Raw genomic sequence first — 27854 nt, forward strand, 5'->3', positions numbered from 1 at the left:
ATTGTTCATAGCACCAAAAGATTTACAAAGCCGAAGATGTACAAGCTCAGCAGAGCATCATGCATTACCAACAACATACATATTACAACCTCAGCAAAATAATCTCTCTTAACAAAAGGTCCTAATATTGTTCTCAGCGTAATTTAAAACACACACACAAGTATATTCAGGTATGTCCATCCATTCAACTTCTTTACTGTGTAGTCACGCTCTTTGCAAGATTCCGAGGCTGATCCACATTGAAACCTCTTAGAACGGTGAGATGGTATGCCAGCAGCTGCACCAGGGAAAGAAAACAAAGATATCACATTTTTGTGGGAGATCCGGACAAGTTCGAATGAAGAACTATCCATCCATCTATCATCTATACAGAGTCACACTATTAATAATAATAATAATAAATAAATAAATAAAGTAAATACGGCTTAAGCATTAAAGTCTGGCATGAGAAGCTCCAACCTAAATACTGATGTCATATGCAATATAAAGCCAGGAGGAAAATAGATAAATACCTGCAATGGAACAATGTTAACTACGGGTTGAAGACAATCCTCAAGCTGAGGAACTTCAATCACTCGACAAGTCCCCCCAGGGCACACTGATGCAGCATCTCCTTTTGAACACATTACTATGAGTCGACCTTTGCGGGCATGAAGCTGCTGAATAACTGACTGCTGCTTACTGTAAATTAACCAATGGTCATTAATAAGAAAATCAGGTACGTTTGCAAAAGCATGCAAGTGTTCCCAACTGTGAGTCTGTGACAGGACAAACCTGAAGCAAGCATCACGGGTGGCAATCACAAGTGTAGGGAGAGTTTCATCAACTAAAGCCAAAGGGCCATGTTTCATTTCACCGGCTAGTATTCCTTCACTGTGCATAAGGGCCACTTCCTTTACCTTCAAAGCACCCTCTAGAGATGTTGCGTAGTTGTATCCTCTCCCAAACACAAGAAGTGACTGCTCAGCTATCAGTTCCTGTGCAAGATCCTTCATCATCCCGTCAAGCTTCAGGACCTCTCTGACTTTGTCTGCACAGAACATAAAGAACAAACCGACAAAGTCATTTTATAATGACTTCTTACAAGTTCTTGGATAACAATAAAGAAATGCACTGCAGTTGACATGGTAAGAAGAGAAAAGCTGGAACTTACTTGGTAACTCAAATACACCGTCAATTATAGCCTCTCTTCGTGCTTGATTAGAAATTGTGTCACCTCCTATAGCTAGTGCTAGCATAGCCATCACCACTATTTGACTTGTGTATGCCTATTCAAGATGATGAGAAGACAGTCAAATTAAAACACAAAATCACAAAAGCAAGAATAGAATAAAGTAACAAAGTTACCTTGGTGCTTGCCACACCAATCTCAGCGCCAGCATTTATATGAACACCGCAGTGTGTATTCCTGGCTATAGCGCTATCAACAGTATTTGTTATGCCAACGCATAATGCACCATTTTCCAACGCATATTCCAAAGCACTCAGAGTATCTGCTGTTTCACCAGATTGACTGACAAAGACAGCCGTATCTTCTCTGTATATAGGTCCTTGCCGATCCAACAAATCACTAGCAATTTCCATTGTGACAGGAATACCTATAAACCAGAAAACAATCAGAACTATTGAAAACAATCGGGAAAGGATTTCTGACAGACAAAAAACACTGACCAGAAAGTTCTTCCAAGATAGGTCTTGCAGCTAAAGCAGCATTGTAGCTTGTACCACAACCAATGAAAACAATTCGCCTGCTTTGCCTAATTGTTTTAAGGTGATCCTTCAGTCCACCAAGGAGAACAGTCTTGGCTTTGCAGGAACCTCCACGTAAAAGCCTCCCCCTCATTGTGGTAGTTAAAGATTCAGGCTGTTCATGAATTTCTTTCTGCATATAATGTTTGTAACTCCCTTTGTTTATTTGTTCAACCTCCATCTCAAGAATGGACAAAGCTCGTTGTACTGATGCAACCCTTGAAAGGCCACCATGCTGTCCTTTATCGAACTTCATGATAGAAACACCTCCATCCTGAAACAATCACCACAATGGAGAAAAAAAAAAAGCGAAACTTCTATGAGCACATAGCTCAAGTTTCCAAAGCAATTGAGCACAACGAGCAAAGAAACCAGAATCAATAACATCTTGGCCCGGCATGATGTTAGAGTAAGAAAACTAGCTCAAATTTCCCGAAGCATCATGCCAAAATGGATGTGTCCTATTAAAAAATAATAAAAGACAGTACTTAAGTACCTTCAGATGTACGACTTCACCATCCTCAATCACCAAAACCTTTTTAGTGTGTTCAACTACAGCATTGGCATCACTGGATAAAAAGAGTTCTTTAGGATGTCCACTTTTTGAAAGGAAATTATCATCGTGAAATGCAGATCCACCGCTAGCATTTTCGTTAAATTCCTAACAGAGATCAAGCCAAAAGTGTCAATGAGAAACTGTGGTGGGCACTTGTAATTAGAAGCTTCAAATTAGCTAAAATTGTTAAGCATTTATTCCAAATAAAGCATACTCTGACACCAAGGAGCAATGGACTGCCACGCTTGCAAGCAATCAACTCATTCGGATAATGCCGGCTTTTAAAAATCAGGGCATATGCACCTTCAAGATGCCTCATAACCTCAAGCACAACTTGACTAAATGTGATAGTCTGGTCACCTGAAACATAAACATCACACTCTAATATCGGCCTAGACTGTGCTTCAAAGATTTATGTGAAACAGTAAAAAGTATTCCGAGAAACAATACAACCAAAGGAAATGCAGTTTATCAGTATTGGCATAACACAATGATTGGCTTTATATACTACCCCCAACAACAGTAAAATGCACTCATCCTAAAATGCACTCATATCCAATGAAGGCACTTTTCCTGCCTTGGCTACTATGTTTTTTGGGCAAATATGGTAGGAAGATGTGAGCTACAGGGTGACAAAATGCTTCTTGCCTCTAAGAACAATTCATAGGGAAAACCTCTTTAGTATATCAGTTAGTAAGTTCTTTTCTAATTTACAAGCACATAAGACTGTCAAAATATCATTTCACAAGTTCTGAATCGATAACTAAAAGTAATAATCATATGTACTAGAAATAAATTTAAATTCAACATTTGCAAATATAAAATTTGAACTCCAAATTGTAAGTTATACTTATGAAGCAAATGTTTAGCTACTTCTAATCGTATATAAAGTTACCTTCTCCTTCCTTAGCTTTATCATAAACATATTTAGCAAGCTTTGGAATTACTTCTGTGTCTGTTTCAGATTCAAAGGTGAATCCGTGCCGAACTAGTGATTGCTTTAAGGCCTGAAAAAGTGAACAAGAAGGTAAATCAGCATAAGCCATTGATGACAGAGGCTGTTTAATCTAGAAGCCAAAACAACAATCAAGAGACACGTAACAAGTTTCACTGCAGAAATCTTAATCAAACCTCATAATTAGTGATGACTCCATTGTGAACAACCAAAAATTCATTTCCAGAACCAGAGCTCTGTGGATGGCTGTTCCTTGGAGCTGGCTCTCCATGAGTGGCCCACCGGGTGTGCGCTATTCCAGCATGGTGAGAGAAAGAATCTTCCAAATTTAAATCTGTTTCAGCAACCTCTGGATTTACAAAACCAACGTTAACTTTTGATTAGTTTCTTAGTAGTGAGAACTTTGCAAAACCCCAAAACTTGAATTCAAACTCCTATTACCCATATTTATTTATGGTTTCTAGGGCAATATAATTCGTAGTCCCCATAAGGTTTGTCCGAGGACGAAGTGAGGTTGCATAATGTAATAAAGGCATAAGAAGGAAAATGTCAAAGAGACCGATGTTAAAGAAACTACTGCTTGCATTATCATTCTGTAGGTAAGCTTGAGCTGCCATTGTCTGCTCTATAAACCCCACCCACTAACAACTTAACCAATCAAAACTTCATCGAACTATGATCACTATTACTGGGTTAACCCGCCAAATTAAACCTGACCACTTTAACTGGGTCAATTTTTGTTCAAAAAGAGTTTACCGCTAATTTTCTACACCATTTTCTCGGCAACCAAACAGAATGTACAAAAATATTATCCCGATTAACAACTTAACAATCAAAACGTCATAGGAAAGCAATGAAGCAAAGAAATTCAACCTACGATCATTCTCACTGGTTGACCCGCCAAATTAACCCGGACCACTTTTCTGGGTCAATTTTCGTTCCGAACAAAGTTTCCAGTTAATTTTCTCCGCCAATTTCCCGGCAACCAAACAGAAAGTAGAAAGAAACAAATAAGGAACAAGAATAGAAAGATTGAGAATGAAAGGAGTTACCTTGGTATACAGATTTGACGAGGGTCTCGATGTTTCCCTCCTGACGGAAAACGAGCGGGTGAGGCGGGGAAGATTGGGGGGTGTTTGGATCGAAGGAATAAGAATGATCGATGGAAATCCCGGCGGAATCGTATCCCCGGTATTCCAAACGCCTCAGGCCATTGAAAAGCACCTGAAGAATGTAGCGCCTCTCTCTGTTAACGTTGTAATTCAGATACGCAAATATCCCACACATTTCTGATTTCTCTCTCTTCCTCTTCCCCTTCTTCTCCTTCTTCTGAGACTTGTTCTGGGTTTTAAAGAGAGAAAGAGAAGAGGATGGATTAAGAAAAGTTTACCTGTCAAATATGACCCTTGACTTTCTTTTGGGATTTGAATTTTCAACTTTATTGTGTTTGTGTGTTTGGGATCTGTAAAATGGACTGACAAATATTCTCTTTTTGACAAATCTTCTCTTTTTAATTTATTTATGGTAAGTTAGGGAGAAATAAGAAGCTTCCACAAATTTTACTATCTTTTAAATGAAAGTTGGAGACTTCCATGATAAGGATTTTCTTGGGTAGATTGTAATAAGGATTTTAAGTAAACGATTGATAGATTTTTTTAGTGTATCAGGAACACGATTTGGCAAACAAATGGACACTTAAAAAAAATTATCATTCTCCCCATTAACACTTGGCGTACCAAATCGTATCCCCGTTACACAAAAATCTCTCCACCTTTTACCTAAAATCCTTATTATAATGCAGCTTCTTCATTCAAATTTCCACTGCAATTTCAAAGAAAATCCTTATAATATAAACACCGTATGCTATTTCTAAGAAGGCACATTATGGAACTGCTTACATTTCTTCATTCAAATTTCCACTGCAATTTCAAAGAAAACGTCACATGGATACATACAAGTAGAATAATCAGCCCGGCGGATGTTTTTCTTTACGTTATAAACAGCTCATGGAGAAAATCTAAAGGGTTTTAGCTCGATCTAACAGCGTCTATAGCAACAACTAAATCATCAAATTTGGCCCCCGTCACTTCTTTTACAACCTTGTTGTCCTTCAAGATCTTGAAAGTTGGCACCACCCTTATCCCAAGCTCCTTCGCCAATGGCTGCTAACAAGAAACAATCACCATTTTAAACGTAAGACATAGCACAGCGACGCACTTGAGGAAAACAAATTCAACCATGACAGATAGAACCAACCTTATTTTCTTGGCTACAGTCAAGCTTTAAAAATACGACATCGAGGTACTCCTTGGACAATTCTTGAAATTTTGGAGCAATCACTTTGCAAGGACCGCACCTGCACAGAACAACGGAGTAAGTAATCTTAAATGCGTATTTAGGTGCACGCTGTACTCTTGGTTCTCTTCGCGTGAAAGGCTTGTGCTTGTAGCCTTGCACTGTATTAGATGCAGATAACGTCGCCGTGAACTGATATCATGAATAAAGTTGACAGGGGAAGGATCAGTGCTCTTTTAAGTCATCTAATTCGAATAGTCATAATGACGGGACTGGCGGCAAATAAGAAAAAAATCAACAAACAGGTAGCCCAATTAACCAAGAAGATGGCCGGGATCCGTACAAGAATCGTCACTGGTTACAATAGTTCATTTCCAAGGGCTTCTCTAATCCAAACAACCAACCTGACCTAGCAAAATAGGATTATATTCAAATCACGCGTACATGGGAATGATATCTTACATAAGCAACTTAGAGCAGGACCATACGATTCCAGTTTCCACACAAAAACTTGTCGCGATTAAAGTCCACAAACTCAAGCAACATTTTTGCTTTTACGTGACATTTTTTGCACAAACAACTTTCTGAAACCAAACCTTGAGCTGAAATCAACATTCTGAAATTCCGCTAAAGCAAAATCCTAAACTTTCAAATTCCACTTCCAATAGGTTTAAACTGATAAATTCGCCAAATTTGTCTGAACTGAGCCTAAACATACTTAAATATTCTTGCTTTCTTATTTTTCGTTTCCTTTCTTTTGAATTTATGCTTGGATTTTCTCGGAGACCAATCACAAAGTTGAAGTATAAGCATAAACAGACATACCATTGGGTATACATATCAAGGACGACGGTCTTGTCGCCGGCTGCCTTGACGATGGGCCAGAAGGTGTCCTTGTCGACCTCCGTGACTTGGCCCACATTCACAGTGGGACCGACAGTGTCCAAGTTCGACCTCACCGTACACTTCCAGGAACCCCTCTTCTTCTTACTCAATCCAATTCCCACCGCCGCACTCTTCCTCTGCGAAAGGAAGCAGCTTCTGCTGGAGCTCGGACTGGGAGCAGAAGAGGAGGAGCAAATGATCGGGTACTTGGCGGCGCATGGTAGGGATGTGGATGCGCCGGCGGAGCGAGGAGAGAGTGCGGCTGACTGCAGAGCCATTTTCTGTGATGGAGAAGAGAGGAGAGCCCAGTGAATCAGTCGCAGCCAGATACTAACAAACGACTATATTACAGAGGAGAGCGGTGAATTTGGAATGACTGATTTGCCCTCCGTGTTCGTGGGATCTTATGAGATATCCGCTTTCATTTTCGTCACTTCACCCAACTTTTTGTGTGGATGAAGGCATGGCGAACGTGAGACTGGAATGACCGCATTGCCCTCTGACGTTTTGGACTGTTTGTGGGAAGTTGGGGGTATTTTCGTCGCTTATAATAGTTCGTTCAAGCAAAATGACTGAATGCCACCTTTGGCTTCCTGTTTGATGTGGGAAATCTCAGGGTATTTCGGTCAATGTAAGAGTTCAAATTTTGTGGATTGTTTTAGCGGACTGTAGCGATAGAATGAGTGGTCTGAAGGGAAAGATTTTTCAATGTGATCGGTGTAAGAGATGGTACATCACGTGTCACTACACGAATGGTGAGATATGTATGCTAAAAAGTTAATAACTTAAAAAATAAAATTTTTCACCACTTCTATTAAAACATGTGATATACCACTTGTGTCTCTGTCATAGTGAAAAATTTCTAAGAAGACGGTGGGGGAGGTTGAAGTGATGGGGATGAAATGATGGTGTCATATATATGGGATATTTATTTTGTAAGGAGAAACTTAGTGGTGTCAAAGTCATTCGGTTGATCATTTTTCAAGTTGTATGCTTTGCCTTGTCGACATAAATGGAAAAGAAAATAGTTTCCGGCACAACTTAATTTTACTTTATGTTATATCTCTTGATTCTTCTTATATTTATTTCAGCCTAAAAATCAAAAAATAAACACAGATGTGCATGAGAAAAAAATTGTATGTAAAAATGATTTCCCATAAGAATAAAAATAAAACTAGTTCTCAAATTCGAATTTACTTTGTAAAACTTTAAACACTAATTGGTTTTGTTCAAACGACATTAAGAAATGATAAATGTGACGGCTTTCAAGCAACTACAGATCGTTGTCATTTAGCACATTTGGCGGATAATAGTAAGAATATACGAGCTAGGCATGTGCGTGAATCATCCAAACATGGCATAAGCTGATAAGCAGAGTGGTCGGGATCATGGGTTGCGTCGTGCGGTTGACTATCTTCATTACTCATAAGACAATGAATTTTTAGGTTACAATTTAGAGAGAGAGAGAGAGAGGAGGAGGAGGAGGAGGAGGGCCTGAAGCAAATGATTTAGGGTTTCCCTCCAAATTCCAAAACCAAAACTGAAGAAAATCCAGAATAAACAGGAAACAGAAATCCCCGTAATTAAAGATAAACTAAAAGAAAAACATTAAACACAAAACAGACAACATACCAGAAAATCGACAACGAAACCAAAATACCAAATGTGAAAAGACGTCAAAAAAAGTAAGACGACTACAAAGGTCGACGTTGTTTACTATTTTGGAAAGACGTGTCCTTCGCCGTTGAAACCCCCAACAATCTCGTTGCTCCTCTCTCTCTCTCTCTCTCTGTTTTTCTTTGCTGTATAATCCCGCTGTTTATACAGCCTATGCTTTTTCTCCCTCTCGCTCTCCCCACAGGGCCACCAACCTTGTTGCCTGCTCGTCTTCTACACCGAACTCGGCCATGATTTTCCCACAAAACCCACATTTCTAATCCAAGTTATTAGCAATTATTCCAAAAACTCGGGTTTTGTCTGGAAAAGGGTGGCTGTTGTCTGTCGGGTCCGATCCAAACAATTTTTTTTTTCTTTCAAAGATTGAATTTTCGAGTTGTTTTCAATCTGGGTTTGGTTAAGTGACCTTAAAATTTTCGAAATGGCGGCAACAGCAAGGACAAGGATGGCCGTGTTGGTTGGTTTTGTGGTTTTGTTCGCATTGGCATTAAATGTGTCGGGTAACATGGTGTTTCCGGTGAGCCATAAGTTCAAGGGTGCTGGGAAGCAAGTGTCTTTGAGTGCATGGAAAGAGCATGATGCTCGCCGCCACCGGAGGCTTCTCGCCGGCTCAGACTCCGCTATCGATTTGCAATTAGGTGGCAATGGCCATCCTTCTGAAGCCGGGTGCGTAATTGCTTTCCTCCAACCACAATTGATTCTGTATCTTCTGAAAATAAAACAAAAATATTTTCGATTTCAAATTTCATTAGTTAGTAATGCTAAATTGCTAAGGGAAATGTTGACAAATTAAGGCAATCTCTCTACTTTTGATGTTATATAATCTACTTGCTTAACTTAATATGTAATTATATCCTCCGCTATTACTACAGTTCGATACCTAATTATTATTGTTGTGACTTAACCTAAATCCTCTGTTACAGTATTACAATATCTTTGTATTAAAAGTTTAATATTTATTTTGTCCAAAAAAAGTTTAATATTTATAATCAACTCCCCTTTCCATGTAATGGGAGTTGGGAGCTTTGGTAAATTAAGGTTTGAACTTACAACCTGTTTGTCTCAATTAAAGATTTCTCGTCTCTTTTTTCTCCTTTTGAAAAAAAAAAAAAAAAAAAAATCTGTTTTTGCAGTTTGTTAATCTGTTTTTAGGTTTAAGGTTAAATTTTGGATTGAATTTCACCAGTTATATTGAAGTGAGAATGTTTTTGAATTGGGTTTTATTAGTTTGTTTTGTAGGTTGCATCACGTGTACTTACGTAGTCATAGTTTTCAGTTGGGTGCAAATTTAAGTTTTGTGATACTTACAGATTGCATTTACAATTTTGCGTTGCATGTTGGATGCTTATAATATTGGTTTACATGTTATGTTTGGCCGGATTTAGGCTCTACATTGCGAAAATCGGACTTGGCTCCCCTTCAAAGGACTTTCATGTGCAAGTTGATACCGGAAGTGACGTTTTATGGGTGAATTGTGCAGAGTGCAGCGATTGTCCTACTAAAAGTAATCTTGGTGTACGTTTGCCTCTTCTGTTGCCTTCTCTTTTCGCCCTAGCTACTTGATGATCGCCACAGCACTTATCGTTATAGTTATTGTGATACAGTTTAAGCTCACAATGTACGATCCGAAGAGCTCTTCAACTTCAAGCAAGGTTACGTGTGATCAAGAGTTCTGCACTTCCTCATTCAAAGGTAAACTTCCTGATTGCAAGGCAGATATGCTTTGCAATTATAGTATCTCATACGGAGATGGAAGCACAACTGCTGGTTACTATGTCAAGGACAATATCCAACTTGATAAAGTCACTGGAAACCATCAAACAACCTCAACAAATGGAACCATAGTATTCGGGTGAGTTTTGCGCAATGGTCATACTAATACTAGCATAATATGGGATCAAAACTAGATTTCTTTCAGTGTCTTTTTTGTTGCTTCCCGTTGTCTGTTTGAGTTGGCTTACTTTGAGTTTGTATAATTCATTGTTGATATGCTCTTGCTGTGTTATTAAGCTGAATCTCTTGTGGAATAGGTGTGGAGCTAAACAATCTGGGAATCTTGGTAAATCTCCCGGAGCAGTTGATGGGATACTTGGTTTTGGACAGGCAAATGCATCCGTGATCTCGCAGCTATCTTCTTCTGGAATGGTGAAAAAAGAATTCGCACACTGCTTGGATAACGTGAAAGGTGGTGGAATCTGGGCAGTTGGGGAAGTGGTGGAACCAAAAGTGAAAAACACAACTCCGCTGATACCAAATCTGTATGTCACACGATCACAGAATCCTTCGGAATACTTCATTGCAAAATATGCTGTAATTGGCTTATGAAATTTGTGATTATTTACTTTTATTGGATATGATCTCAGGCCACATTACACTGTTACGGTGAAGTCCATTGAGGTGGGTGGCGATGTTGTAGATCTTCCAACAGATTTATTTGGCCTTTTTGAAGACAGGAACGGGGCAGTAATTGACAGTGGAACAACCTTGGCTTATCTTGCGCCGGAGGTTTATGAACCTTTTATGAAAAAGGTGGTCACAGAAGCTCTTTAACTCCCTTCATTTGGATTTTGTTGTCTAAATGACTACATTGCTTTCTTTTTTGGTTGAAAAACCTCACATTGTTATTTTGTTGGTAAATCAGATATATGCTCGACAGTCTGGATTGAAAAAACATATTGTTGACAAGCAGTTTACATGTTTTGAGTATTCCGGAAAGTAAGCAGTTTCATCTTAGCTATTGAATTTGTTGATTAATTTGAGCAAATCATATGACTATACGTAGAGCAGCGACGCTTGTTGAAACCTAACTTTACTTTTCCTTGTGCGTTTTTCTTGCAGTGTAGACAATGGGTTTCCCGTTGTGAAGTTTAATTTTAAGAATTCTGTGGTGTTGACTGCATATCCTCATGAGTATCTGTTCCGGTTAAAGGCAAGTGTTTTAGATTCTCGAACAAAAGTAAATTAACTTGACCTTGTTCCATGAGTTGTTGACTAATTTAGATTTTACATTTATCATGACATTGTGCACAGGATGATGTCTGGTGTTCTGGTTGGCAACCCAACTCCATGAAATCTAAAGGCGGAAAGTCCATGACTATTCTGGGAGGTAGGGTTTGAATCACAAGTCAAGAAAACAAATATTTATTAGTTGGTTTATTCACGCGAATTGAATCCTACGTCAAATATTGTAATTGTTCCGACTTTGCAGATTTGGTACTTTCGAATAAGCTAGTCTTGTATGATATCGAAAACCAGGCCATTGGGTGGACTGACTACAACTGTGAGTAGCGTTCCATTCAGTGTTTGATTTGTTACAGTGTTTCGTTTTATGTTGCATTTTATTCTTATGGTTTTTTCGGTTTGTCGTGATTTAGGCACTTCAAGTATCAAACTGAAAGATGAGAAGTCAGGGCAGGCGTACTCGGTCGGTGCCCACAATCTTTCTTCAGCTTCGGGTCCGATAATCGGAAGGTTATTGGCATTCTTCTTGTTAGTGATTTCCATGCGGCAAATATTGGCTTAATTCAACAACTAGTGTCACAGCAGCCCTTTCATTCCTTGCCCTTGATCTGTCTTTCCAGGTGGTGATGGTTTCTTTATTTTTATCTATTTTCTCGGATGAGCTTGTATGCGATCTGCAATTAATTGAACCTCATTGTCCTCGGAAATTCATTAACAACTCTTGGTGTTGGGCTGATATCTCTGAAGGAGTCAGTGCATGGCTTTGATTAGAGCATGAGAGTGGGATGAGCAGCAAGCTGACGTAGCACGAAGTTAACAAAAATTACAAGCGTAAATCTTTGAAGAATGATAATCTGGAATCCACCAGTTTTGGAGAGTAATCGCAAAGAATGATTGATTAATTGATAATTGAATGAAAAGATGAGTACAGTGGGTAACAAACATAGCTTTGATTAATTGATAATTGAATGAAAAGATGAGTACAGTGGGTAACAAACATAGCTTAAACAAACCATTTATTCCCTTTGGACAATTCAAAAGCCTTTGAAAATTAAAACAAAAATAAATGACATAATCGGACGGAAACCAAAACGTCTAATTTTTATTATAGAAATTCAAACGCAATTTTAAAAGCCAAAACGATTGTTTCTAGCCTTAAACTTGACGGTCTCATGGTATACCTGTGAGTCTTGTTTGGCTCACAATTTTCTTCAAAATCAACATATTATACGCCCAATTCTGACATAAGAATATTTCTGCCACTTCAGAAAAATATGGGCCCCACACTTACCACATCAACATTTAACAGAAAAGTTAACGAAGGGTTGACATTGCAACGAATTCGTAAGTTGAGGTATGACATTACAATGTTTAAAAGATGGGATATGAGATTGTGCAACCCATTGTTGAGTAGTCTTATGTAATTTACCCTTTTGGGTTTTTGTATATATTAAATTTGAAAACCTATCTTCAAAATTCATACAAGTCCATCCAAAAACATAAGAAGAGGTTCAACAATAACATTCGTACAAGTCAATCCAATATTATTTTGTCTCAATTAGATAAGCTATTTCAAATGTTCCATTAACCAAGAAGAATCACCGAAAATTAAAACATGGAAGAAGTCATATCTTGTGTTCAATTCTCCATTTTATAATATCGTCCTCTATCTATTCCATGACTTTAATGCTACATTTTTAGGATGAAAGCGAGTTTAACTACTAGTAAGTTTCAGGCTCTTGTTTGTGAGAATTCAACAAATCTTGAAGAAACTTAGATGAGAAATGCAAAAATTCGGAAAGAGAGAGCTCGAGAGTTTTGATTGAGGTGTACTTTTCTTGATTGTCAAGTAATGTTTACAATGCTAGTTTATATTACTTTCTTACAAAGCTTGTAATGAAAGCTAAGCTATTGGATTATATTCTCCTTATCTCAACTAACTGCACTCTTTAACAACTCTTAACGAGCTTGATATAACTACCTATCTCATCAATTCACAAGTGGCACTAGCTTGACCTCTGATTTCTTCTTCACTTGGATCATCGACTTTGTCTTCATTATTCTTTCATTGTTGGAGTTCGTTTACTTTTCAAGAATGGTGTGAAAAGCTATCCACTGCAAGGAGACGACAGCTATAACAAGTACATAAAATTATTGCCCTACCAAAGGATAATATTTTTGGTAGTCAATGGCTGCTGGCTAAACCAAAGGGAATGGTGGCTAGAACTCGTACAACAGCATAATCGATCCCAAACCACACACAAACAGTCTCTCTACGTTTGATGTTATATAATCTACTTGCTTAACTTAATATGCACTTATATCCGCCGCTAGCATTACAATTCGACACCTAATGTTTGTAACCAACTCCCCATTCAATGTATTGGAGTTGGGAGCTTTGGCAAACGAAGGCTAGAACTTACAACCTATTTGTCTCAATTGAAGATTTCTTGTCCCTTTTTTCTCCTTTTTAGAAAATAGAAAATAAAATATGTTATTGCGGTTTGTAGTTTGTTTTTTTTAGGTTTAAGGTTACTTTTTGGATAGAGTTTCACCTGTTGTACTGAATTCATAATGTTTTTAATTAGGGGTTTTATTTCGTAGGTTGCATTGTGTGTTCTTAGGTAGTCATAGTTTTCAGTTGGCTGCAAATTTAAGTTTTGTGATACTTACAGATTGCAAGGCCGATAAGCTTTGCAATTATGGTATCTTGTACGGAGATGGAAGCACAACTGCTGGTTACTATGTCAAGGACAATATCCAACTTGATAAAGTCACTGGAAACCATCAAACAACCTCAATAAATGGAAACATAGTACTCGGGTGAGTTTTGCGCAGTTGTCATACTAAAACTAGCATAACATGAGATTCGGAACTAGGTGTGGAGCTAGACAATCTGGGTTGGTTTACTTCGAGTTGGCTTACTTTGAGTTTGCATAATCATTGTTCTATGCTGTTGATGTGTGTATTAAGCTGCATCTCATGTGGAATAGGTGTGGAGCTAAACAATCTGGGAATCTTGGTAAATCCTGCAGAGGTTGATGGGATACTTGGTTTTGGACAAACAAATGCATTCGTGATCTTGTAGCTATCTTCTTCTGGAAAGGTGAAAAAAGAATTCGCGCACTGCTTGGATGACGTGAAAGGTGGTGGGAGCAGGGTCACTGGGGAAGTGGAGGAACCAAAAGTGAAAAACACCACTGCGCTGATACCAAATCAGTATGTCACACAATCTCGGAATCCTTTGGGGTACTTAACTTCATTGAAAAATATGCTGTAATTGGCTTATGAAATTTGAAAACATTTAATTTTATTGAATATGATATCAGGCCACATTACAATGTTATATGAAGTCCATTGAGGTAGGTGGCGATGTTTTAGATCTTCCCACAGATTTATTTGGCCTTTTCAAAGACTGGAACAGAGCAGTAATTGACAGTGGAACAACCTGGGCTTATCTTGCGGCAGAGGTTTAAAAAGGTGGTCACTGAATTCTTTAACTCTCTTCATTTGGATTTTGTTGTCTGAATAACTACATTGCTTCCTGCTTTGGTTGAAAAACCTGACATTGTTATTTTGTTGGTAAATCAGATATATGCTCGACAGTGTGGATGGAAAAAACCTACTGTTGACGAGCAGTTTACATGCTTTGAGTATTCCGGAAAGTAACCACAATCATCTTAGCTATTACATTTGCTGATTAACTTGATGGAAGCATGTGAATATACGAAGAGCAGTGATGCTTGTTGAAACCTTACTTTTCCTTGTGCAAGTGTTGATGGTGGAATTCTGGTTGTGAAGTTTAATTTTAAGAATTTTGCGGTGTTGACTGCATATCCTCTTGAGTGTCTGTTCGGGAAAAAAGGCAAGTGTTTTAGATTCTCGAACAAAAGTAAATTACCTTGACCTTGTTCCATGAGTTGTTGACTAATATACATTTTTGTCATGACATTATACACAGGATGGGTGTGTCTGGTGTTCTGGTTGGCAACCCAAGTCCATGAAATCTAAAGACGGAAAATCCATGACTATCCTGGGAGGTAGGGTCTTGAATGGCAAGTTTTATTAGTTGGTTTCTTCACATGAATTGAATGCTATGTATCAAATTAATACTGTAATTGTTCCAAGTTACAGATTTGGTACTTTCAAATAAGCTAGTCTTGTATGATATCAAAAACACCAGGCCATCGGGTGGACTGACTACGCCTGTGAGTAGCGTTACATTCAGTGTTTGACTAGTTACAGTGTTTGGTTTTATGTTTCATTTTATTCTTATGTTGAGCGTTCCATTCAGTGTTTGATTCATATTGCTTGCCCTTGAATCTTGATCTGTCTGTCTTTCCGGGTGGTGATAGTTTTTGTCCACCCTTCCTGGTTCGTGGGTGGGATGAGCTTGTTTGCGATCTGCTATTAATATTTGAGCCTCATTGTCGTCGGAAACTCATTGACGAGTCAATAGTGTTGGGTTGGTTGATATCTCTGAAGGATTCAGTGCATGCCGCTTTGATTAGAGTATGGGATTGAAATTGGGATGAGCCGCAATCGGCATACTATCCGGGAATAGGATTGTATAGCATATATATAGTGTTGATTCTAACAGATGAGGAAAGGGAATGAAATCCACACCCCTTTTGCAGAATGGGAGAGTTATTTGTCATATGATTTACGTTTACTATTTCTACATTCTAATCTTGAACAAGAAAAGAAAAACGAAGCAACAAGAATAATTACTCCTTCACTTTGCATTCATTCGCTTCTTTCGCTTCATTCGTTCATTTTTCCACCCAAGCCAAGCCGCCCCGCCATGATGTATAATTGATTAAGATGACTTTTCATGATGCTTCATCTTGCCGAATCTTTTTCTTCTGTGTTCACAGTGCTTCTTTGTTAGAATTCCTCTATCCCACATTGGCTAGAAGGCTTGAGAACAAGCCCTTTAAATAGAATTACCACACTCTAACTACTAAGACCTTTTGTATTAAAACCCCACACTTGACGGATTGAGAAGGTGGCCAAGTGGGGACAGTATCGGTGTTGTTAGAGCAAACCCATGACCCGTCTACCTAAAATTTAACATGGTACCAGAGTCAGGGGACGAGCCCGTACATCCACGTGAACAGGTGAGTCCCCCTTGACTCCACGCGAACGGGTAAGCCCCGACTTGGAGCGGCTCCAAGTTGGCCAAGAGATGTCACGTGAATGGGTGGGTCCCCATTGGTAGCCCCAGCTTGGCTCCACGTGATTTGTCCCATATTCACGTGTGACCCATAAAATGGGATCTCACGTGCGGAGGAGTGTTAGAATTTCTATATCCCACATCGGCCAGAAAGCTTGAGAACAAGCCCTTTAAATAGAATTACCTCACTCTAACTATCACCGATGCCTTTTGTATTAAAACCCCACACCTGACGGATTGAGCAGGTGGTCAAGTAGGGACAATATCAATGTTGTTGGAGTGGATCCATGACCCGTCTACCTAAAATTTAACATTCTTTATTTCTTGAATGTCAAACTTTATGCGGCAAAAGATGGTTTCTTATCAAGGAACACTGGGACAGTTTTTAACTCTATCCCGACTCTTAGGTAGGGCAATGTGTTGCAACTTTTATGCACGCTTCTGTACCTCCTACTCCTCCTCCTGCTCCTGCTCCTGTTAGAGTTAACCATTTATTCCACAAGGGCGGGGAATATGTATATACTCAACACGTTAGATGCAGTGCATGGGGAACAAATATATTTAAGACTGCCAACGGCCACAGTTCCTTCCTACAAAAATCAAGGGATATTCTCCCGAGGTGTTTTTTTTCTGCATCAACTCTACCAAATCACATTTTGAAGGTTAAATACAATATCAGGAGTTCAAAAATAATATGATTTGAGGTTGAGGGGTCCCGAGGCTCACCCTTAGTCGAAAAACCGAGAACTCGCCGGAGTTAGTGTGGAACGATAGTGAACAATGTCGGTGGTCACAATTCAGTGCCAGGCCCTGGTTCAATGTTGTTGTTTCTGGGTTAGTGATCGTGATTGATTTGAGTTGTGGTGATGGTGCGGTTTTTTCTGCACTTGCAGAGAGAGAGGGATGAGAAAAAGAAAACTGAGAGAAAGAGATAGTATAAAGGGTAAAGAGAGAAGGAGAGAATATGTGAGACCATCTCCAATGGTGATCTAAAACCTAAAAATATTTAGCCCATAAAATTTAGGTTTTAGCCCAGAAACAGTTTTTCTACTTCAACAATTCTGGCCTAAAATTTTAGCCCCAGATTATCAAAGAATGAATTAAGGCTATTTTTTTTTTAAATTAACTTTTAAAAAAAAAAAAAAAAATTATGTAGACTATCTTAAATTAATTTTTTGAACATTTTATGTAACAACCCGTCCCGGGATTTACATAAGAAAATAGGTATTTTTGTATTTTCACTAAGTTTGGGGGTACCTTTCTTTATAAAATTGTTTTTAAACCTTATTTGGTGAGCCCAAGGGGCCCACCCCCTGTTTTGTCCCCCTGCCGTGTCCCTCATCTCTTCTTTCTTCCTTTTCTTTTTTCTTCTTTCCTTCTTTTCTTTTGTTGTCTGCACCTTTTTCCTTTCTTTTTGAAAACTCCTCCATTTCTCTCTTCTTCTTCCCCGTGAAAGACACACACACACCCACAGTGGCACCAACTCAAGGAGAGTCACCATTGTTGCCATTTAACTGCATATATCTCTCTTTCTCTCTCCCCTGCTCGCGGTGCCGGAGGACACGAACACCTCCGGCGAGTTTTGGTTATTTTTCCGGTTGGGTAAGCTCTTTTATTCTTCTTTTCTTATGTTAGACTTTGCCTAGATGTGGTTTTTGAGTTGGGTTCTTGATTTCCAAGGTTTTGGAGGGTTTTTGGCACGGGTGAGTGCACACCCAATTTTTCCGGCGAGCACCGCCCCTTTCGAGGCAATTTCCGGCCAAACCACGGCGAGTTGGCCGGCGTGAAAGGTATCAATCTCTTCATCTCGCTGAGTACTACAACTTTCCTTTTTGTTTCACCTAATTTCATTGAGTATTGAAGAGGTTATACTCATTTGAATCTTACCCAGTTTCCGGCGACCTCAGTGACTTTCGAGGTGTTTTCCAGCCAAACCACGTCGAGTTAGACGTCGTGTGAGGTACCATTCTCTTCGTCTCTTCGAGAGCTACGATTTTCATTTTTGAATCACTTGATTTGGTCGAGTATTAACAAAGTTATGGACGTTCGAAGTTTGTCTAAATTCCGGCCGAATTCCGGCCTTCTTCTCCGGCGTGAAAACCCAGCCCAAGAAAATACCCAGGCCTTCGGGCCATCTCCCACACCCACGGGCTTAGAGCCTGTCTGGTTTCTGGCCCAATACCCTCACCCTTTCTATTTTTATTTTTAGTTTTGTTTCTTTTAAAAACCCAAAAGGCCTTAGGGCCTTGGTTGCAGCCCAAACCCATTTTTCCCCTTTTTAATTAGGCCTTAGGGCCTGTTAGCCCAAAACCCATCACCCTTTTTGTTGTGGGCCTTTGGGCCGTATGGATCCAAGCCCAGACCCGTTTGACCCGTTGACCCGGTCAACGGTCGACGTTGACTTTGACTTTGACCGGTCAACGGTCAACGTTGACTTTGACCGTTGACGTTTTGAGTTTTCGTGCGGGACCCCTCCTAGGCTAATTTCGACGTTCTAAACCCGTTTCCGATGTCCGTTTTCCCAAATTCAATCGTTTGAGTAGAGTTTGACTAAATGTACCATTTATGTGCTTAGGGGCGATTATCTGTGGCGTTTCCTTCTTCGCTAGATGGCGTGGCTTTTCGACGGCAAAGTACTGTGAGTGGACCCCTTCTAAAAATGCATGTTTTAATGGTAGAATTGCATACACAGAAAAGCATGACTTTACGATTATGTTTTATGAAACGTTTTGAGATAACATGCTTACTGAGGCTAGATTGAATTATTACTATTTTTCCTATAACCCATGTTCTTATAGAATATCTGATGGATGACGATATGATATTTAGAACATGTTTAGAACACTTCTTTATAGTATAGATGATGGATGACTTTATACTATGAAGTTGATTTTCAATACACGTATGTTCACTGGTTTTGTACTTACCTAGTGGTCATTTCCGCTACAGGACGTAGGGATAGATCCGGTCCGTCCCGGGCGACGGTTTGGTGTTGGCATAGGGCCTGGAGTGTGTTTTCCTCTGACTGTCTGCTCAGAGACGGGGAGCCGGCAAGGGGCCTGAAGTGCATTTTCCTCTGACTGTCTGCTCAGAGACGGGGAGCCGGCATGGGGCCTGAAGTGTTATATTGGACATTCACTAGTGATTATTATTTTATGCGAATGATGATTTGAGACATTGCACGACATGCTAGGTTTCGGAAAACCTATGTTTATCATTATATTTGTGTTTTCATAAAACCTGGGGGTTAGTACGTTGATAACTGTTTTATTATATATATATCAACTTGGTCCACTCATGTTTGTTTTGCGCCCCCTTCAGGACTTAGAATCGAGGCATACAATCCCGACGTCCAGGCACTTCCGCATCGACATCTTCTAGTCCTCTCGATGTAGGACCCACTCCTTTGTTTCATTCAATTTTATATTATTTTCTTTTAGTATTCTAGATTAGAGGTGTGCTCTGAATACGGTCCGTATTTGCATATTAATTATTCTTTTATATTTATAAACCTTATTTATCCCTTGTTTTCAGCATTTGCACTCAATAAATGGCTTTCGTCACCTTCGGGTGTCGGCCAGCACGTGCCTATCCTGATATTCGGGGAATATCGGGGTCGGGGCGTGTCATTTTAACCTAAAATTATTTAAATTTCGATAAATTTTGAAAAATTACTAAATCAATACATGAAAATCATGATAAACCACATAAACTTAAAAAATAAAAATAAAAGACAATTAATAAAACCACATAAACTTAATACAATCGAAAAACTCATAGACTACATAAATTTAATAATGATATCCATCATCTTGACTTGGTGATGGACTTGGGTGATAGTCTTAAGATGAATCATCATCTTGAAATATACTCCTTGTGGCATTCATTCGTAAAATTTCTTTTTGTTTACCACGTAAGTATTTCTTCCTCTTTGGAGTGTATTTGTCGAGGTCCTCCATTATCAAATTAGTTTCGTACCTTTCTTGCTCCCTATCCCCTTCTTCCTTCATGGCCAAAAACATTTGGGCCGATTCTTCTTGCCGACGGCACTGGTTTTCGTTCATTCTTGCCATTTCGCTAGCAAATTGTGCACGTATCAGATCTTGGGACTTCCCTTTTCTCTTTGCTTCTTTTTGTTTATCTGTACCTAGGGGCCTTGGAAAAGAAGAAGTTGGACTCATTTGGTCAACACCTTCATTGTCGGCAAAATTCACACCTTCATTGACATCATTTGGGGGTGGGGCTTCATTATGAAATAATCTTCCACATTGTTGATTCGCATCAGTTCCCCACCTCGGACAATCCTTGAGGATGTTCCAAGCATGATGCAACTTAAAAGCTTGATTTTTTGGTGTAGTTCTTGTCTTGTAAATTGTCATTGCTTTGTCACCCTATGCAACAAATACATAAAAACAATTAGTTGCAAAATACTATTATGTACATGACAACTAAAATATCAACAAAGAAACTCACAATTTCTGAGGCGCCCCTTCCACTAGGCATGTCAACCATGGCTCTCTCCAAACTTCCTTTCCACAAAGTGCACGCTTTGTTGATAATCTTCCACCGATCATAAACACCACCAACTTCCCTTCGACCGGCGTTGGAGTTTTCATGGAACTTATCAACGATTTTACCCCACAAAACCTTTCTATTTTGATTGGTGCCTACGGCACCATCTTCGCTAACAGAAATCCATGCCAAACATAAAGCAATATCTTCGTCAAAGGTCCAATTACGACCTCTAACATGCTCTTTTGTCATCTCAAAAATTTTGGAAATGAGAAGAAATTGTAGAAAGAAAAATTAGAAGAATTGTAGGAGAAAAGTGAGTTTTGTGTGGATGTTTGAACAAATACATAGGTATTTATAGAGTTTTTGGTTGAATTTTAAGTTAAATAATTTTTTTTTAAATTATTTTAGCCGTTGGATTTAAATTTGGACCGTTAGATCTTTTTTTTTATCGTTAGATTTGATTATATTCAATCTAAGCCGTTGGATTCAATAAATATATAAATATAAAACTTAAAAAAAATAATTTGAACCTAAACCGTTGGATTAACCAACGGTCCATTTAAATGGAGTCGTTGGATGAAGAAAAGTAGCCGTTGGGCTACAGTAAAACTGACAGCAGATGGGACAACCCACGTGGGTGGGCTTCAGTTGCACTGTTCATGCGTGTGAGGGAGATTGGGTTTTGGGTTTTGAGGTTTTGGGGTGTGGGTCCCACTTCAATTTGTGGGCTAAATTTGTGACTGGTATTTGGGTTCATTTTAAGTTTTAGGTTTTAGGTTTGGTTTAGGTTTTGGGTTGGAGTGGATTTTTTTTTGGGGGGGGGGAAATTTAGGTTATAAGCCATCATTGGAGATAGTCTGAGCGATGAGAGATAGGAGAGAGTGAAGATGAGAGAGATTTTTCAACGTGATCGGTATACAGAATGATATATCATGTGTCATTATACAAATGATAGAATATGTGTACTAAAAAGTTAATAACTTAAAAAATAAAAATTTTCATCACTTCTATTTACCACTTGTATACCCGCCGTAATTAAAAATTTCTCCAATATGAGAGAGAGAAGACAAGAAAAAAAATTGAAATAAAAGAGAGACCTGAGAGATTTGGAAGGCACGGGAGAGGGGAAAAAAGTGGGGTGTGGGCCCCACTGGCTCATACTCTAATTCCATAAAAGACAAAAACAGAAAAATATCCTGCCACATGCAATTATCAAAATGCCTTTTACATTCGTAGTTCTGTAAAATTTTAGCGGTAACTTTGAATTTGATTCTGCTTGTACCTATTGTTCATGTCATCGAGTACTACAAGGATACACTAAAAGAATGTTTCGTATGTCTCTCTAAATGATGGTCAACGAAAGTCAACAATCTTGGCTCTAGAGGTATTTTTGTCAATTCACTTTTTTAAAATTAATAAAATCGTAAAATTATTGACGGATTTTTACAGGAAGGCTCCACAAATTTATTGCCCAGCCCTCCTTTAGAGATGAATTTTTGAACAATTCTAGTCATTTTTTTGCTTTTAGACATTTAGCTCTTTCTATTTAAGATGACCTAATGTCCTCATTTTAAGAACATATGAGATCCAAATGCATGTGGCTAACATGCATTTAGACCTCACAGATCCTCAAATTGAGGATTGATTTTATATGTATAGAAGCGGATCGATGAAATCGTACTTTTTACATGACTTTAACACAAGTTTTGAACCATTAGATTTCAATGAAAAAAAAATATCATTCCATCAAATACACTTTAGTGATTGGGATATAGCTTAACATGAAAATTAATTAATTTGTTTCCTTTCTAAATACTAGCAAAGAGCACACACTTTGTGTGTGTGTGGGTGAATAATTTCTCTTAATAAGTGCATTTTTTTAATATTACATAATTACTGTTTTGTCTTCCTTATGTAAATATTATGTATTAAAAGTGAGGGCAAAATTAGAAAAATATGATTGTCATTATCTCATAAAAAAAAAGGGTAAAATAGGAAAAATAAGAATATGATTGTTATTTTGTCAAAAGCTACAAAATTACTATTTTGCTCTCCTTTTGTCAATAGTGTGTATCAAAAGTGAGGGTAAAATGGAAAAAAAAAGTTGACAATAAGGGTTTTCTTAATAATAGTATAGATATATACATTGAAATATAAAATAAAAAGACCCTTTTATTTGTAGAATTTTCTCTCTCCTTTATCATTATTGTTTTAATTCACTTTTTTTCTTGCAGTCGTCCTTCTTTCCCGTCACCCTTTCTTTTGTTTCTTTTTTCTTTTTTCTCAAACCTTTCCACTCTACATCTGGTCTATTTTCTTGTTGAATTTCTTTAATATCTCGTCACTTATCTAATAAACTATCCTGGGGTTTTATTTTTCTCCAAATCAATTATCAACAAAATAACAAAAAAAATTATGTTCTACTCATGGCCGGCACTGAGATTCCAAGTTCCCAAGGCAAGCAACTAAAAAAGCCCTTGAGTTCTTAAAGCATCTTCATTGCCGTAGGCAAATGTTATAGATAAAATTGTACTATAATAGCTAACGTGACAAGTTGCATACTCAATTGCTTTATGAAAAAAAATGTCACGCTCCAATGCACTAGGTAAACTTTTATTTTATATTGTCCTTCACCTTTGATATTTTTTTTTTATATTTTTTTTCTCTTCTTTCCCTCATATGAAATATTTTATTATCAGTCACTTAAAAAAAAAGAAAACTTTATTAGAGGAGTAGGCAAAGTTTACCTTATTCAAATATATTACATATGTTATGCCTATATCACTTTACAAGGTTGTCTTCAAAAGCTGTACAACAAAATAAACTAGTGCCAGAAATAGTCCAATTTGGTATACATCTCTCTGGAAACCATCATCCCTTTGAAAGAACTGAATCAAATTAGCATGCAAACAATACGTCAATCGATTGAAATAAATTAAAAAAAATTAAAAAAAAAAAAAAAAAAAAAACGGGTAAGGATCATTACCGTAAGAATGAATAAAATATTTGTGTTTCGTTTGTTTAATTACTAACCTTTGTTGGATCACCGTAAGGGTCTGGATAAATTTCCATGTTCTGTTTTTCTCTAGGGAACTTGCTGGAAATGGTTTTAGCAAGATCAACCAAGTCTTTTCCACCCTCGATTGTAGCATAAAGACGGCGTGATGTCCAGAAATATGCTTTCGCAATGGCTGATGAAGCTGATAAATCCCAAAACTCTTCATGTTCAATGACTTGGCCACTTATCTGGTTTAAAGTGAACTGGGAATTTATTCTTATGATCAAATCTCCTCCTATAATGTTCTTCGCCTTCCCTTTGATTGTCCACTTGATACTCAGGACACTCGTCGATAACATGCTCATTTCTTGCACACTCTGTTCATATGAAACAATAACAACCAAGTATGTTTTTATCTTGCATTTATGTGGGTTGTTATACAAGAAATTTCAAAAGGAATAAGATGAACTCAGAAGACTCACCACGGAGGGATTTTCTAGTGCACTGGTTATCCATAGCGGTCTCTTGTACTTGTCACGTCCGCTAAAACTTCTAACTGGGTCCTAGAATAACAAATCTTTAACTGGTCAGCGCTTGAGCGCATATAAAAGCACTAGAACTTCTAACCGAGTATATATAAGCACATATGCCACACTACATTACATGTTAAGTATTAATTATATACCTTGTATTTAACAGAAACAGCAAAGGTTCCAAGGGCACGATTGCCTTCTCGTAGCTCAAGGATATCGCGTACAAGTTGTCGAGCTGTAGACTCCACCAAGGGGCTACTAATGCACTCAAAATCATTGCATAGCTCCCCAAAGTTCAATCCATCAACAATCCTATCAGCCTCTGTTCTTTTATCCGTCGTCGACAATTCTGATTCACTAGTGCTCCTACTACTAGTCGGATCATTTGTTACTGCATGCACCCCGCCACATGATCAGTTACAAGCGAAGCAATTGATTTACTCAAACTTTTATTACGGTAGTTAAATTATGTTTCACAGGATAAGTTACTAAGGAAAAAGTATATTCTGTTGAATCAGTTCTTGAATATTTTTTATTTATTTATCAAACGATAGATTTTGTTAGATTAGATGTTAGATTAGCCGTTGAACGGGGTTTGAACCCATGCCATCATGTAAGGGCTCAACTCCTTTCCGTTACTGTGGTAAAAGGCCACTTGCAATCAGTTGATGAATTCAATCAAATGGATTTTACATTTGATGTGAATTGAGACAGTACTCTACCTCTACCTCTACCTCTAATCAGAAATTTGGAGTACCAGTTAAGAGTTCCCATTCCTGCTGATTAATTAGATGTCAAAGTTGTTTCTAGCTGTTCTTTTTATTTATTGTATTTCTAGAATCCAAATGAACTAAGTGGTGGCATATATAGAGAAGAACATGAGATGTAATTAGAATAGAGAGATCATTGCAGATGAAAGGGTAATTAAGTAGGTACCTCGCAGTATGAAAGGGTGGTGGTAGTGGGAGGAGGAGGAAGAGGAGGCAGTAAAATTAGGCTTGGAATTGGAGGTGGAGGTGAAAATTGTTCGTTTAGCTGCAGTACTAGTAGTGGTGGTGATAGTGGAGGAACTAGTAGTTTTGCGGTGGAGGGTGCTGGTGGCGGCAGCAGCAGCGGAGTTAGAGGCAACGAGGGCAGTGATGGAAACGGAGGCACTCATCTCTGGGTTCTCTGCTCCCTGCCAGTACTAGGACTAGTCCTGCCCATCATATCCATATTGGTTGCTGCTGCTAGAGAGGGGAGAGAGTGTTAGCACATGCATGCATAGAGAGATAGAGGAGGATAGAATTAGAGCCTCTCTTTTTAATTATTTTGGATAAGGTTTTTGGGGTCTTCTTCTGCTGTCTTTGGAGTTGCAATGCAAAGTCACTCAGATCTTGCCATGTCAGCTAGCTTTGACTCAATTATTGACTTGTAGGGGGAATTGGGTCCTCTCCGAGATAAACTCTCGTGATCCTCTTGACTCATTAACACGGATCGTTGGATTTTGATTCAACGGCTACAATTATTATAATTTTAGAGAGGTTCTCCTATTTGTAGGTATTAGGAGGATCTCGAGGGTTTGCCACCTCGGAGAGGATCCAATTCCCTTGTAGGGCACCAAGTGCCAAGGTGTAATCCAACAGGATTCTCTCTGGATCATTTTGGTGAGGATCTTGGAGATCTGTGAATCATATAGGTTCATCGTACGTCTTGCAGTTAGTTTTTATCAAGTAATGTTTGTGTTTAATTTTAAAGAATTAACTTGGCTGCTGAATTTTAAATAAAAATATTTAAAATGATTTCTGACCGTACAATGTACGGTGAACGGACACGATTCACGAATTTCCGGAATCCTTACAAAGAGGATCCAACGAGGATCCAGATTCAGGTGTTACACACATATATATGTATTTATGCATTTTCAGATATGTACACGTATAGATAAAAGCCATGGCCGTTCATCAGCAAAGGCGGAAAGGTCGACCACTCCACATATAGGAATGTGTATTTATTTTATATTAGCGTTATATGAAAATATAATGGGAATTGTTATTGGCACTTCAAAATTTTTATTCTACACTCTAAGCTTTCTATATTTAGAAAGAAAAATATATTTGTGAGGAGTGTAGAATGAAATTTTTAGAGTGCCAATAACACTTCCCAATATAATATCCTAAAGTTTAATACTGTTTTCTTCCAAGAATACAACTCTAGTATAATATAGGAGCTCAAAGGAACTATATATTGATAAAAGGAATGCAAACAACATTCTCCCTAATTTTTTTTCCTTTTCATTCTCACCTTCTCAATCTCCCTTCAAATATCTATTAAGTTCCAAACCTAGAAAAAGTGGCGGAGAGGGCTCGATTTTAATTTCATCCTAGACCACCATTAACTCAGGAATATATATCATATAATTCATGCGACTCACAAAGGTAGGATCCTCAAGCTAATTTTCACAAGTTGATATATGTGCGCGCGCATAGACTAAAAGGCTCGATCATCCTTCTACTAATATATTAGTTTCGAAAATGAAAAAGCTGTCAACATCATCACTTAAGAATGCAGTCTTTTTTTTTTTCTTTTTTTTTTAAGAGAAAAGTGACCCGCTAGTGGCGAAGCCACAACAATCCATTTCTTTTAGGACCGAGAAAACTCACAAAGACATTTCAGCCTCCTCATGATCACAATTCTGTAATTTACTAGCATCAGGAATCAAACTTAGGACGAACCATATCAAATACGGGCCTGGAATTCCCCTAACCACTAGCCACCCCATGGTGGTTAGAGTCTCTATTAGAGAGTGGTGGTGGTGATAGTAACTTGAAACCTACAAATCTCTCTCACATTCAAATTGCAGAATTGGAAAGAGCAATATATCTATGTTTCTCACTCTTGCTATTCTCTACCATTAGAAAAGTTTGAGACTGCACGCTTTGTTTCCCAATCGATCTCTAGTCCAAGATGCATCATTTCCACCACTACCTAGTACCTACTACTTAATTATTTGTCAGTCAGTGATGAAATTAAATAAAATTATCACCTTCCTCATCAACATCGTCATCATATTATACCTTGCTTGGTTTTTAGCCTCCACTCCACTCCCACTACCCTAGTTTCATAAAATTCCACAAAAACAAAAATTCCCCCACCTTCCAATTTCTATTTTAGTTTATTAATTCCTTAATTAGGTTTGACGGCGAGATATCCTACTGCAGTAATATAATATATATCCTAATCCTAGTAGTAAGTAATACCTTAAGTACCTGCAGTGCAGTGCAGGCACTAGAATTTGGGCAACATTGCAGTAATATAATATATATCCTAATCCTAGTAGTAAGTAATACCTTAAGTGACACCCCAACTAAAATTAAGGCGTGTTGGCCGTCACATTTTGATTTTGATCGGGGTGTGTCAGTTTGGTATCAGAGCATAGGATACCAAATTGTCGAGTCTGAGATGTGGTGGGGTCCTAGACCGGAATGTGACATTAAGCAACTGCAGTGCAGTGCAGGCACTAGAATTTGGGCAATATTCCTTCCTTCTTTCATTGGATTTCACGCGGCGATCTT

The 27854-nt window shown here is 38.3% G+C and overlaps 4 protein-coding genes, 1 long non-coding RNA gene and 1 pseudogene across 6 annotated transcripts; 3 read left to right on the forward strand and 3 right to left on the reverse strand.

Annotated features, from left to right (window-relative positions):
* Positions 1-37: 37 nt before the first annotated feature.
* On the reverse strand, positions 38-4714 carry LOC137744759 (glutamine--fructose-6-phosphate aminotransferase [isomerizing] 1-like). The gene is made up of 11 exons (XM_068484553.1): positions 4313-4714; positions 3437-3609; positions 3201-3312; positions 2520-2665; positions 2246-2410; positions 1672-2023; positions 1348-1598; positions 1154-1268; positions 775-1030; positions 513-681; positions 38-277 (listed from the first exon to the last, which is right to left on the reverse strand). The coding sequence occupies exons 1-11, from the start codon at positions 4545-4547 to the stop codon at positions 194-196; spliced, it is 2058 nt and encodes a 685-aa protein (XP_068340654.1). The 5' UTR covers positions 4548-4714; the 3' UTR covers positions 38-193.
* Positions 4715-5124: 410 nt separating this feature from the next.
* LOC137744761 (thioredoxin F-type, chloroplastic-like) lies at positions 5125-6773 on the reverse strand. Of its 2 annotated transcripts, none has more exons than XM_068484554.1 (3): positions 6381-6773; positions 5517-5616; positions 5125-5425 (listed from the first exon to the last, which is right to left on the reverse strand). In XM_068484554.1, exons 1-3 carry the CDS (start codon positions 6716-6718, stop codon positions 5288-5290), a joined length of 576 nt encoding a protein of 191 aa, XP_068340655.1. In that variant the 5' UTR covers positions 6719-6773; the 3' UTR covers positions 5125-5287. The 2 variants fall into 2 exon arrangements, with proteins under 2 accessions (XP_068340655.1, XP_068340656.1); XM_068484555.1 differs by having other exon boundaries at positions 5125-5422; positions 6381-6771.
* Positions 6774-8306: 1533 nt separating this feature from the next.
* LOC137746206 (aspartic proteinase 36-like) lies at positions 8307-11946 on the forward strand. The gene is made up of 10 exons (XM_068486282.1): positions 8307-8783; positions 9503-9632; positions 9722-9969; positions 10148-10375; positions 10481-10646; positions 10759-10832; positions 10956-11046; positions 11148-11223; positions 11326-11397; positions 11492-11946. The coding sequence occupies exons 1-10, from the start codon at positions 8539-8541 to the stop codon at positions 11638-11640; spliced, it is 1479 nt and encodes a 492-aa protein (XP_068342383.1). The 5' UTR covers positions 8307-8538; the 3' UTR covers positions 11641-11946.
* A 1623-nt stretch (positions 11947-13569) lies between these two features.
* Positions 13570-15602, forward strand: LOC137745360 (aspartic proteinase 36-like; annotated as a pseudogene).
* Positions 15603-17670: 2068 nt separating this feature from the next.
* Positions 17671-19970, forward strand: LOC137744116 (uncharacterized). Its single transcript, XR_011069587.1, has 5 exons — positions 17671-17856; positions 17935-18044; positions 18146-18214; positions 18830-18892; positions 19204-19970. It is a non-coding gene; the product is annotated as an uncharacterized lncRNA (long non-coding RNA).
* Positions 19971-23470: 3500 nt separating this feature from the next.
* LOC137744068 (uncharacterized) lies at positions 23471-25577 on the reverse strand. Its single transcript, XM_068483929.1, has 5 exons — positions 25237-25577; positions 24453-24691; positions 24250-24330; positions 23803-24144; positions 23471-23657 (listed from the first exon to the last, which is right to left on the reverse strand). Exons 1-5 carry the CDS (start codon positions 25457-25459, stop codon positions 23556-23558), a joined length of 987 nt encoding a protein of 328 aa, XP_068340030.1. The 5' UTR covers positions 25460-25577; the 3' UTR covers positions 23471-23555.
* Between the last annotated feature and the right edge of the window lie 2277 nt (positions 25578-27854).

The sequence above is a fragment of the Pyrus communis genome, chromosome 9 (genome assembly GCF_963583255.1).
Source record: "Pyrus communis chromosome 9, drPyrComm1.1, whole genome shotgun sequence".
Lineage (NCBI taxonomy): Eukaryota > Viridiplantae > Streptophyta > Magnoliopsida > Rosales > Rosaceae > Pyrus > Pyrus communis.